The sequence below is a fragment of the Benincasa hispida genome, chromosome 7 (genome assembly GCF_027475165.1).
Source record: "Benincasa hispida cultivar pf3 chromosome 7, pf3_genome.v1.1, whole genome shotgun sequence".
Lineage (NCBI taxonomy): Eukaryota > Viridiplantae > Streptophyta > Magnoliopsida > Cucurbitales > Cucurbitaceae > Benincasa > Benincasa hispida.
The window spans coordinates 50,796,648-50,808,883 of NC_143484.1; the positions used below are offsets into that span (position 1 = coordinate 50,796,648).

Below are 12,236 nucleotides of genomic sequence, written 5' to 3' on the forward strand. Positions count from 1 at the left end.
AAATTATTTAAAATTGGTCTAGACAAGGTCAATTAGTGGAAACTAATAAATATTGGTTTTATTATTAATTTTCAATGAAGTATATTATTGAATAAAAATTTGTTATGATATTTTGGATGGAAAAAGTAATATAGATACTTAAATAATAATAATAATAGAAAAAAATATATTTATACGAATAAATTATATATTTATCCTTATTTTTATTTTTATACAAAATATATTGTCGATTATTTCATAAAAGTTTTCAAGTGGTCAAGGCTGCATTAATTATTTATTAATTCACCTCTAAGAAGAAGGGTATATTCCTTAATCCTTTGGCTTGGCCTCTTTGGGAGTGTCACTCCTTTCCACTAATGAAATGAAAACCATTTTGGGAAAAAAAAACAATGTTATAATTCATTATTTTTGGTTAGGTTTATTATCTCTGAAGTTTTAAAAAATCATTAATATTTTAATTAATCTAATTATGCATGATTTTATTTAGATGTAATTATGAATCTGACATATAAATATCGATCCTAAATAGTTTTAATAAGTTGGTTCTATAATGTTATAATCTTAAGTTAGATTTTACATAGTTCAATTAATTAAGATATTGATGATCCACTAGACAATTATCATTTTTTTTTTTTTATCTTCATGTTGTTGAATTAACTACAATAAAATCTTTAATTTTTTTTAAAGTAAAGAAATACAAAATAGGAATGGGATTATATTTATTTTATTTATGATTATTATTATTTTTAACTTTTGGGATATTGTCTTTCGGTCGTTTGGCGTTGGGTTTGGGACCAAATTTTGTAGTTTGGACATTTTGAGAAGACACCACATTTTTAAACCAATCCAAAACAAACCTTTTCTTTCTTTTTCTTTTTCTTTTTCTCCACTTCTCAATCATATACAAATTTAATATCTTTAATTCACCAATTGCATTATATTTAGTATGAAAAGTTATTATTTTGACAATGACTTGAGTGAGAATCACAAATACCCTTTTTTTTTCCCCTTTTCTGAAAAGATTAATTTTGATTTGAATTTTCATCCTAAATTTAATTTGCTAATATCAACATAGATCAAACTATATATAAAAAATATATATAGATAAGCTAATATAATATTTATACCGTTATCAATTTGAAGGTTAAAAGTTTCAGAAAAAAATTCGTTTATTATCTTTTTTAAAAAATGTTTCATGATTCATGCAAGTTTGACCTTCACATCACATAAAAAAATTAATAACTACAAAATTTTTAAAGATAGTTTATAAGATTTTTTGAGATTCACTTCTAAAGAATATTTTAATCTACTGACCAACCTCCTATAACATTTTTTTTCCTAACAACTTCCATGTGAAATACTAGAAGTAACCTTTGACTTGTCAATTTTAAAATATCAATTACATATGGCATAATTTCAAATATTATGAAAAAATAGATCATTGGATAGAAGCCTTGGCTTATCGAGTTTCTTAAATTATTATTTTTTGAATAATGGTGACAGCCCATGTTAACATAATTAGTAATCAAGAATGTAATCATGTTATAGTTGTAGACCCCGACTATAACAATTTGAAGAATACACAATGATTTAATTAATTAGAAAATAATAAAGATTATACCCGTGAACCAACAATTTTTAGGTATAATATATTTTAGGATGCATTTTCACTAATTAACAAATTATATTATTATAAGACGTATTTAGAAATTGATTTGCCGTAAACTACACTTCATAGATATATGCTTGTGATCATCAAAAAAAAAAAAAGGGCCAATCTCAAAATATGATTTATTATTTTAAAAAAACAATAAATTCGATTTTTTCTTTTAAAATAAAAATCGATATGGGGTATTTGGTGACCTTTCGTTGTTGTGTGTAGATACAAATTTCATCAATATTTGGTGGATTTCAAATGCCTAGGGTTTTTTTTTTCTTTTTTATTTGGGAAAAATATTGAAATAGTTTCGATATATGTCGAAAAGATTTAAGGAAGTGATGATTTTGATTTCTAATTGTCTTAGTTAACAATACTATTTGTTGGAAAACTTAATAAAACTCAATTCACGATTCTTCTAAAACATTCAGATAGAATGATCAATATTTAAGTTCTAAACATGGATGAAAAACCAAAATTGATATGAAGTTAAATCAAGGCGATGTGGGTTGTGGTCTTAGAGGCATACTATTTTGGGATCATAACCTTATATTTATAAGTTGATTCTAGGATTTCCATAATTCCTTAGAACTATATGAGCTGTTTCTACTCAAAGTCACACTTCTATATGAAAAGTTGTGGTTCCACAATTAAGATCACACAATCTACCCGTTAAATAGATCAAATGTAATTGGTATTTAGTCCAACGTATGAATTAATTATAAAATTAATTCCAACACTATTTACCTTGATGCCAAAGTGTTTTTAATTTTAGTTAAATTCTTTTTTTATATTTTCTAGTTTTAGAGTAAAGAAAAAGATGTGAGTGACACATAGTAAATCTTTATGATGAATCATGTTTTTCTTCGATTTTAAAGTTTTTCACGTAAATAGTATGATCATCCCATTTTTGTTGTCTTTTCCTTTTAATTTTCAATTATTCTCTTTATTTCTACGCTAAAAATGAGATTTCTTTTCCCAAAGTATTTTTAAGCAGAGAATATTAGTAAATCTAAATGAATGGGGTGCAAAATCTAGGTGAGATCTCCTCCCACTTTGATAATTTTCTCTCTCATGTTAAAAAGGTCTTACCTTTTTTTTTTTTACACCAAATAAAAGTCTTTAAGTTGTCTCTAATTCAATGAAAAGAGAGTATTTTTCTCTAGCAAGAAATCTCTATTTGTCGAGGAAAAGCCTACTTTTTTTAAGTCATGTTCTAGAAGAAAAGAAAGAGGGAGGAAAAAAGAAAAAAAGAAAAACATTTTATAACGCAATTGATAATAGATGTTTTTTTTTTTTGGAAAAATACTTTTAGTTGCGAGATTTTGTGTAAATTGCATTTGAGTCCCTAAATTCTTAAACTCAATAATTTCCTCGCTTAATTTTCTTTTGATAGCACATATTGTCTGTTCTCCGTAGTTATTCGGTTAATTTTTTCTTATTTTTATTTTCTAAATAAATATTTATATGGTATATAATAATAGGGATAATTATAAATACAACAATTAATACAAAATATTAAAATATAATATAAAAAAATTAAAAATATGACAAAATTTAGATAGTCTAATAGATCATATAATTAGTAAAATTATATCTGCGATAAAAATCTATTACGGATAGATTTTGTTATATTTGTAATTTTTTTAAATTTTTTATTATACATTTAATTATTATTAAAAAAAGTATCCATTGCAATCATCATAATAATGTGGCTCTAATTTACGACATTCCATTTTTTTTAGATGATTGTCGTTTTCCTTAATTTTGGCTTGTAGATTGCATAGAACTAAAATAAAATTTCCGAGTAAAACTTCCGGAAAACGCACAATAAAAATGTATATATATAATAATATATATATATATATATATATATATATATATATATATATTAAAAAATCTTATCATACGTATTTTTCATTTTAAAACAAAAACACAAACAAATATTTAACAATAGATAAAAACAATTAAATGATTATACCAAATAAAGTCAGTATTAAAGTGTTAATTAAATTTTAGATAAAGATGAAGAAATAGTTTGACTGTTCAAATATGTACACTACACGTGTGAGCAGTTGAATATAAAGCGAAAGAAGACATTGATTCATAAAGAAAAAAAATTGGATAGATTCTCGCACGTATCATCCCATTAAATTGTACCATTAAAATTTATCATATAATATTTTTTTTATAAAAATGTTTTATTTTAATTTTTTTCATGTGTAATGAGATTGGGATGCACCAAACATTTTGATTAATGATGAGTATAGTATTTTTTATTTGAAAAAAATTATAAAGATTTCATTAAAAAAGAAAGAAAGAAAAGATAAGACAAGTGTATTAGGAAAGAAAGTTTAGAGAATCAAAACTCATAATATGAACAAAAAGTTAAGTTGGATGGATATTAAAAATTAATCAAATACACTTGATATTGTTTTTTTTAATAAATATATAAAACATTAAAAAAAATTCAACTAATACTTTCAAGTGGGTGAAAATATGAAATGAAAAGGGACTAGAGGATTCCTTTTAAAAAATGTTAGACTAGGTCAAATTACACCACTATGACACCATAGTTTCTCTCTCTCTCTTTTTTCACTCTTTCAAAAATAGCAATTTACAAAAAAAAAATAATAATAATAATAAAAAATAAAAAAAGAGGAGAGATTAGAATTTACAATTTATAAAAACCAAAGACATTTATGTCTTTTAAAAAAAGAAAATAAAAAAGACAAGATATATAGGTATCCAATTGGTTTCGGGTACATAATATAAAATTTAAGGTTACAACAATTTTATTATGTAAGAGATATTCTAGATAAAACCAAAAGTGAATTCAAGTGAAAACAATACCACAACATTTTGAAATAGTAAAAAACTTGTTACCTTAACATGTTTTTGTGTGTATTAGGTTTAAAGATATACTTTTTAATAAACTGTAATTTGAATTTTGTAAGTTCCGCTGGATAATCATTTTGTTTTTAAAAATTAAGTTTACGGACACTATTTCCACCTCAAAATTTCTTTATTTATTATCTACTTTTCACCAATGGAGTCAAAATTGAGAACTAAAAAAAGTAGTTTTTGTTTTTGGAATTTGGCTAAGAATTCAACCATTGTAATTAAGAAAGATACACATCATTTGTAAGAAATATCGATGAAATAGACTTAATTTTCAAAAACGAAAATAAAAAACCAAATGGTTATAAAAAAGAGTTGTAATGATTTAATTTCGATTAAGAAAGTGTTGTTAAAAATTAATATATATTTTTTTATATGCAGATTGATAAATTGATAAGGAATTAAATATGTTTATATACTGCAAAAATCAAATTATTAAAATTGAGATGTATATGGTTTAATTGTTCAAGTGTTTAATTTTAAAAATAAGTCATTTTGAAAAAAAAAAAAAATAAAGTGTTTGGCAACAACTCAAACTAATTTTTGAAACGCATTTAAAATATATCTTAAACACTTTTTATCAAAAAAATTTAAATAAAAAATGAAAATTTCAAAGTATTTTTTTCTTATCAATCAAAATATACCAATAAAAGTAGGATGACACAAAAAACAAAAGAAAGTATAGTTCACCTTATATTTTGTATGTTTCTACTTAAACCTATTGGAGTGAGAGAAACCCCTCTCTTTTCATAGTGCAAGCTAAAGAAAAATGACAACATTAAGCAAAGAAAGTGATATATGTGTGTATATATATATAATGGTCCTCTCTCTTTCTTTTGATCAACTTTCATTTTTCCTTTTTGGGAGGTGGGTTTAGTGGGATATTAATTTTTATGAGAAGAAGTAACTAATAAGTTGAAAATCTTGTCTTAAAAGAAAAGATAAGATCTATAAGTTTGAAAATTCAGACTTTTTAACTAACCACTTCCATTCATATTCCACCTCTTTTATTCAAACTCGTCCCTTCAACCCATATTAAAAATGATCAAATTTATTCGAGCTCAATTCACATTAAATATGTAATCTCGATCAAGAGATAAGAGGTTCAATTCTCTTACTTAACCATGTTATTATACTGAAAAAAATCTATTTTATTCAAAACGAATCACAACTCCATTATAACTTCTAAAGAACGTTTGATGACTATTTAAGTTATAGGTTTTTAGTTTTCTTTTAAGTGTGTCTATTTTCTTACAACAACTTTACCGTGGTTGTTACATCTTTCTTAAGGAGTATTTGAGTCTTTAGCAAATTTTCTTAAAAAAAAATATGTTTTAAAAAACTTGATATAAAAACTTATAGGTGAAAATAGTTTTTATATTTTGACATCAAATTTATACGGTGCATTTATATGATCATAGTAAAATTTATATTATTAATATTAATTTCGATAACATTTAGCTAATTCAAGTATAGTTCAGTGGATAACACATCAGTTATCGTCTCAATAGTTCAACCGTACTTGAGTAATTATCAAATTAAGAAAAAAAAATTAAAAAATAGCTTCATGATTATTCTAAGAAAAAGAAGAAATCACCCATTGAACAAATACATCTCCATGCTTCTAAAATTGTTGTACCAAAAAATAAAAAAATAAAGAATTTTGACTCACGGACATTATTTTCAACAATATATTTATTAATCTTATGAGTTAGATAAGATTTATCATTTATCATTTATCATTACATCACACTTCATAGAATTGTGAACTAAATCTCTCGTTAAGAATGAGTCAAGATTGAATGATTGTAACTTACTTTTTAAAAAATTAAATTTAACCTAGCCCTAGTACTAAATATCACTCACTTTATTTGTTTTCGAATTTTCATACTAAATATCACAATCAAGACTTGGTCTTTTAGATATTTTTTTTTCTTCGATAAGATTCGATTTCATTATAACATCTATAAATTTATAGGTAAAAATAATTATTATAAACTTATTATTTTTAAAATTTTAAAATAAAAAATCAAAGGATTATTAAGCAAGATTTAAAATAATGCACTTCATCGTTTGAACATTTCATAAAGGCTTCAATTTGCACCGTATGAAATTGTTTATTAAAGAATATAAAAAATGGAAAACAAGATAATTACAAAGATTTTAATTATTATACTGATTGTATCGTAAAATTTGATCAGATTGATTGATAAAATTGGGAGGGTTTCAACCACATTAATTGCTCTCAACATTTTCCGTCATTTATCTTCTTTTTCTCCAAATTTGATGTGATAAAAAATGAGTAAATATTAATTTAAACTCTTAAATTTTAGAGGTTGTATAATTAAAATTTCAAATTACTAACAATATGCACTCTAAAATTTTACTAGTGTATCATTTAGGGTCTACTTGCATTGGTTAAAAAAATATTCTAAAAAAAATTCATTTTTATTTAAATCATTTTTGATAAAAATGGTTTAAAATACGCTTTAAAAATGTTTTAGAAGTTATATTGAGTGGTTACTAAACACTTTTTTTTTTCAAAATGATTTATTTTCAAAATTAAACACTTTATACATGTTAGTTTTTCTATTATAATTTATTTTAAAGTTTAAGATTCTCATGTGTTAGAACTTCTATAAATACAATGATTAATTTAAATAAGTGATAAATGAGACAATAGTTTTTCCTAAACTTATTTTCCTTTATTAAATTAAATGATAATTTTTTTTGCTATTTTTGTAATATTCTTGAAAAAAAAATATTTTATGGATTTTGAGTTGATTTTAATAGAAATAAAGTGAATTGTTGGGAATGTGACCAAAGTCGTACGTTGGTTAGATAAGAGGAGAATCATGGGTATATAAGTGAGAGTGGCTATCTCCATTGGTATGAGACCTTTTGGGGTTAAATAAAAAACAAAGCCATGAGGGTTTATACCCAAAGTGGATAATATCATACCTTGCAAACAATTCCTTGGTAGGCCTACTACTATCCCCAAATAACTCTGTTGGCCCAACCTCACCTTATAATCCTTTAGCCCACGGATGCTCCTCTGATCCAATACCCTCGAACACCCACGTGTCCCCTCTATCCCAAGCTCACGATATTTCCTCACCTACCTTGACTCAATCTTCCTCCTCGACTTTACCGTCAACCCTACCTTCTCTTCGTCTGATTGGAAGAAAGTAATGGATCTTGAGTTTCAAGCTCTCCGTCAAAATCAAACTTGGGTCCTTGTCCCTTCATCACATGATCAAAATATTGTGGGTTACAAATGGGTTTTCCGTCTCAAGAGGCATCCTAATTGTTCAATTCAATGTCATAGCCCCTCTTGTAGCAAAAGGCTTTCACCAAAATCCAGGCATCAATTTGTTTGAAACCTTCAATCCCATAGTTAAATCTTCAACAATTCGGGTGGTTCTTTCCATTGCCATCTCCAACAATTGGGATCTTCGACAATTGGACTTCAATAATGCCTTTCTAAATGGGAAGCTTGATGAAACGGTCATCCGAGTATGTTGATCCACTATTCCCAAATCATGTTTGTAAGCTGCAAAAAGCCATATATGGGCTGAAACATGTGCCTCATGCTTGAAACAACACCTTAAAGTCTACTATGATCACGTAGGGTTTTTTTATTAGCCAGTCTAACACTTCGCTATTAATCTATAAGCAAGGTATCTCAATTATTCTCCTCTTAGTGTATGTTGATGACGTCATTATCACAGGGAATAGTAGTACACTAATCAATAATGTTATGGCCAAGCTGAATGTAACTTTCTCCCTCAAGGACCTTGGCTTTCTCGATTTCTTATTGGGAATTCAAGCTTCTCCAACTGAATCTAGACTGTTGTTAAGTCAATCAAAATATATTGAGGATCATCTAAAGTTGCTGTCTTTGAAACCATCTCCCACCCCTTCGACCGTGGGTAAGTATTTCTCTAAAAATGATGAAAGCTCTATGATGGATCCATACATTTATAGGAGCATAACTGGGGCTCTACAATATCTAACAAATACAAGGCCACATATTACCCATATTGTGAATCACCTAAGCCAATTTCTCAAACAACCTATCAATGTTCATTGGCAAGGAGTAAAACATGTGCTGGTATCTTAGTGGGACAAAAGATATGGGCCTCTTGATTCAATTGTCTGATGTATGGGCCTCTAACAGGTTTTGCTGATGTTGATTAGGCGTCAAGTATTGTAACCACAAGTTTGTCAGAGCTTACTGTGTGTATCTTGGTAACATTTTTGTATCTTGGTCTTTGAAGAAACAATCAGTAGTTACTCGGTCTAGCACTGAGTCAGAGTATCGTGCTTTAGCTCATACCTTTGCTGAAATCACTTGGCTCGAATAACTCCTTTAAAAAATAGGAATACCTATACGCACAACACCGGTTATTTGGTATGATAATCTGAGCGTCAACGCTCTTGCAACAAATCCCGTCTTTCATGTCCGTACGAAACACATTGAAATCGATGTTTATTTTGTGAGAGATAAAGTTGTCCAAGGAGCTCTTGAAATTCGATATGTCCTGTTAGTAGATTAAGTTGCTGACTGTCTCACCAAACCCCTATCTCACTCACAATTCCCATATTTTATGGTCCAAACTCAAGATAACAAAGTTATCCTCTCGTTTGAAGGGGATGTTAATGTACACTTCCACTGGGTAATGAAGATTAGTAGGACACGTCATCAACAAAGCAAGGAATATAGTTGGACTCTGTCTGCCTAATCATAGTCAATTGGTCAATTCCTTATGTGTATCTGATTTCCGACTTTACCCCTCAATACCTAAGGTTTCGAATTCTTCTTGTATATATATCTTTATTACTACCGTAAATAATAAGTGACGGAAAAGCTCTTTCCTTTTCTGTATATTTTCTGTGTGCCGTGACATTTTAAAAAATTTTGGAAAAATTAATTTCGAAACTAAATTAAAATTAGACATTTATAAAAATTTTGAACTCATTAATTATGAATCTAAAATTACATGGTCTAGCGTTAGTAATTTGAGCAATAATTTTCTTGGATTTGATTGACACGAGTTGAAAAGGACAAAGGACATGATTCCGGAAATCCAAAAAATGAGTAAGAACTTCACGTGAAAATCTTATGTACATCACATGGCTTTATGAATATTGATTTTTAGTTACAAAACTTTTTCTCAAACATTTAACAAAAATTAAAAAAAAAAAAAAAAAATCTACACCGCCGACGGCGAGGTTGTGGTGGGGTGGGTGCAGGACGACGTCGCCGGCGAATTTGACTGAACCACTCCCCCGCTATGACTCGCCTTCCCTTCCTCTGCCGTCGTTTGCCGTCGTACCGTCGTCGCCACCGGAGCATAAATCTCATTTCTAGCTTTCCCTGTCGTTGCCACCGTGTATTTCGGTGGGGGTGGTGGCGGAACCCATATGCTTCCGACCACCACGAATTGCTGTGGCGCCGATGAGCTGCCGCTGTCTTGCATTGCAGAATTTGTTGGTCTTCTTGCGTGCAATCGGTATTTCTGAGATTAAATTAACAACGTAAAAATTAAGCTTTTGATTTAAATTACAATATTTAACGAAATTCACTTTCAATTAATCGCGATTTGAACCTGTAAATGGCTTTTGACTTCATCGTTAGTGAGCCCATCGACCTTCATTAACTCTCTGATCTGTTTTGGTGTAGCAACTGTAATTGAAGATAAAACAACAAATAAGAATAAATCATTTAAAAAAAAAACAAAAATAGAAGAAAGAATTAAGAAGTTTTTTTGTACCATGAGGACCGCCAAGTTGTTGAAGGGCGTGAACGAATCGCCGGTGTAACTCCGACGACCAGCACCGCCTCTGTTTTCTTTGAGTCTGAGATTCCTTATCTTCTCTTTTACTGGTTCCGCCGCCACCTTTGGAGGCGGTTTCCGCCGTCGAACTTGTCGTCGCCTCTGGAATCGGAGAAGAACCGGCCGTTTTACCAACGACCACTGCCGATTCTGTTTTCAATGGAGTTGTTTTCTCCTTTTGAAATGGTTGAAAAGCACCACCACCGCCATTCTGTTTGACCTCAACAACCGACGACGTCGTTTCCTTAGCAACATCCTGTAAAAAAGAAAAAACAAAATTCACAAACTTTCCCGGAAAATTCTCGTTCATTTTCTCCGATACCAAACAGAGCAAAACAGAGTAATGATGATGAAATATTACCTCTGTAACGGGAGGATCCGGTGATTGATTCCAAAGCTGAGCCGATTTAAGCCAATCCAATCGACCCAATTCCTTTCTCTCTGGTTTTGATTGTTCTTCATCTTCAATTTCAAAATGGGAATTCACAGAAGTTTTGTTAATCGGAATAAACTCCTCCAAAACAGGGCCATCGCTTGAGGTATGCTCAGAGCTCTCTGTCGACACCCCAGATAACTGCTGTCGGCAAGAATCAATTGCTGCAAAAAAAAGGGAGAAACCCCACAAGAATTAACCAAAACGAAGAGAAGAAGAATCGCAAAAACTCCATAGATTCCGGTGGAATTACCTCTGGTGACAAGCTCCAAACAGAGGGGAAGTTCTCGCTGGAAGACCTGAATTTTTCGGCGTTCTTGATCCAAAGCATCAGCATAGTGCCTCAAATCCATTCCCACTCGAATATCCAGAAAATTATCAATGAAATCCATCGCAAATAACAGAAGAAACCCAGATTAATTTTGTAAAATTGAAACAGAGAAAAGGGGTATATTTAAGGAAGAAGTCGGTGGGTTGGATGAAAATGGGACATAGAAAAATCCGAAGCAAGCCAATGAGAAAGAACTGGAAAGGCGAATAATGGAATCTGTAGAATCAAGAAAAGGAATAAACCTCCGAAGAACAATAGAGATATAAATAAGGGAAGGTGGGATGAGGAAGAGAATGAATAATAGAAAAATGGAGGTGTAGAGAGAGAAAATCAATGGAGGATTCTAGAGAGAGAGAAGGGATTGGTCGAAGTCGTGGCGTCGCATATAACATCGAATCTTTTTTATTGGAGGTTTTGTAGAGAGAAAGGTTTGAATATTCGTGGAATTTTATTTTATTTTATTATTTTTAGTTTTTTGGTTATTTATCTGTGGCCTGTTAATGACGTCATAATCCTCCCAGCTTTTTATTACTAGTAGATAAGATCAAAGACTATTTATTGACTGACCAAAACCCATTTTTCTTAATATCACTTTGTTTCTTTTCTTAATTTTATATTTTCCAGATTTGTTTTAAACAAGATTAAAACTAAATTTAGATATAATGGTAATGGATAAATCCTTTTTGTTATTTTATAAAGAATAAAGAATTAATTAGTGAATTACAACACCAGAAAAAGAAATTGACTTTGTTTCTTTCAAGTAATGTGATATGTAAACTACTACTCAAACTAACACGCTTTCGGGGTTTAAGAATTAGGTAAGTAATCAATTTGATGCTAAAATTTTATTAGGTTAATTTGTATTCCATTCTTTTCAAATCATTACTTTACTGTATAAAAATGTAGTTTTAACTTTCATGTTGATGACTAAAATTGAGGCCTTTTCACTCAATTATATTTTGATCATTGTTGATGCCAAAATTTGGATAAGAAAATACACCCTACCTTTACTTGACACCAATAATGAATATGTTTGAAGAAGGAAAGAACGTATATGAAAATAAGAAAATCTAT

At 29.1% G+C, this 12,236-nt stretch overlaps 1 protein-coding gene across 1 annotated transcript; it reads right to left on the minus strand.

Annotated features, from left to right (window-relative positions):
- Nucleotides 1-9,638: 9,638 nt before the first annotated feature.
- LOC120081252 (transcription factor HHO3) lies at nucleotides 9,639-11,569 on the minus strand. Its single transcript, XM_039035972.2, has 5 exons — nucleotides 11,085-11,569; nucleotides 10,760-10,995; nucleotides 10,336-10,654; nucleotides 10,171-10,247; nucleotides 9,639-10,080 (listed from the first exon to the last, which is right to left on the minus strand). The coding sequence occupies exons 1-5, from the start codon at nucleotides 11,221-11,223 to the stop codon at nucleotides 9,775-9,777; spliced, it is 1,077 nt and encodes a 358-aa protein (XP_038891900.2). The 5' UTR covers nucleotides 11,224-11,569; the 3' UTR covers nucleotides 9,639-9,774.
- Nucleotides 11,570-12,236: the final 667 nt, after the last annotated feature.

Coding starts and splice junctions, on each gene's coding strand:
- LOC120081252 (XM_039035972.2), bottom strand. CDS start 11,223: ATGGATTTCATTGATAATTTTCTGGATATTCGAGTGGGAATGGATTTG. Junction 10,996..11,084: donor TTTGGAGCTTGTCACCAGAG/GTAATTCCACCG, acceptor TTTTTTTTGCAG/CAATTGATTCTTGCCGACAG. Junction 10,655..10,759: donor CGGATCCTCCCGTTACAGAG/GTAATATTTCAT, acceptor TCTTTTTTACAG/GATGTTGCTAAGGAAACGAC.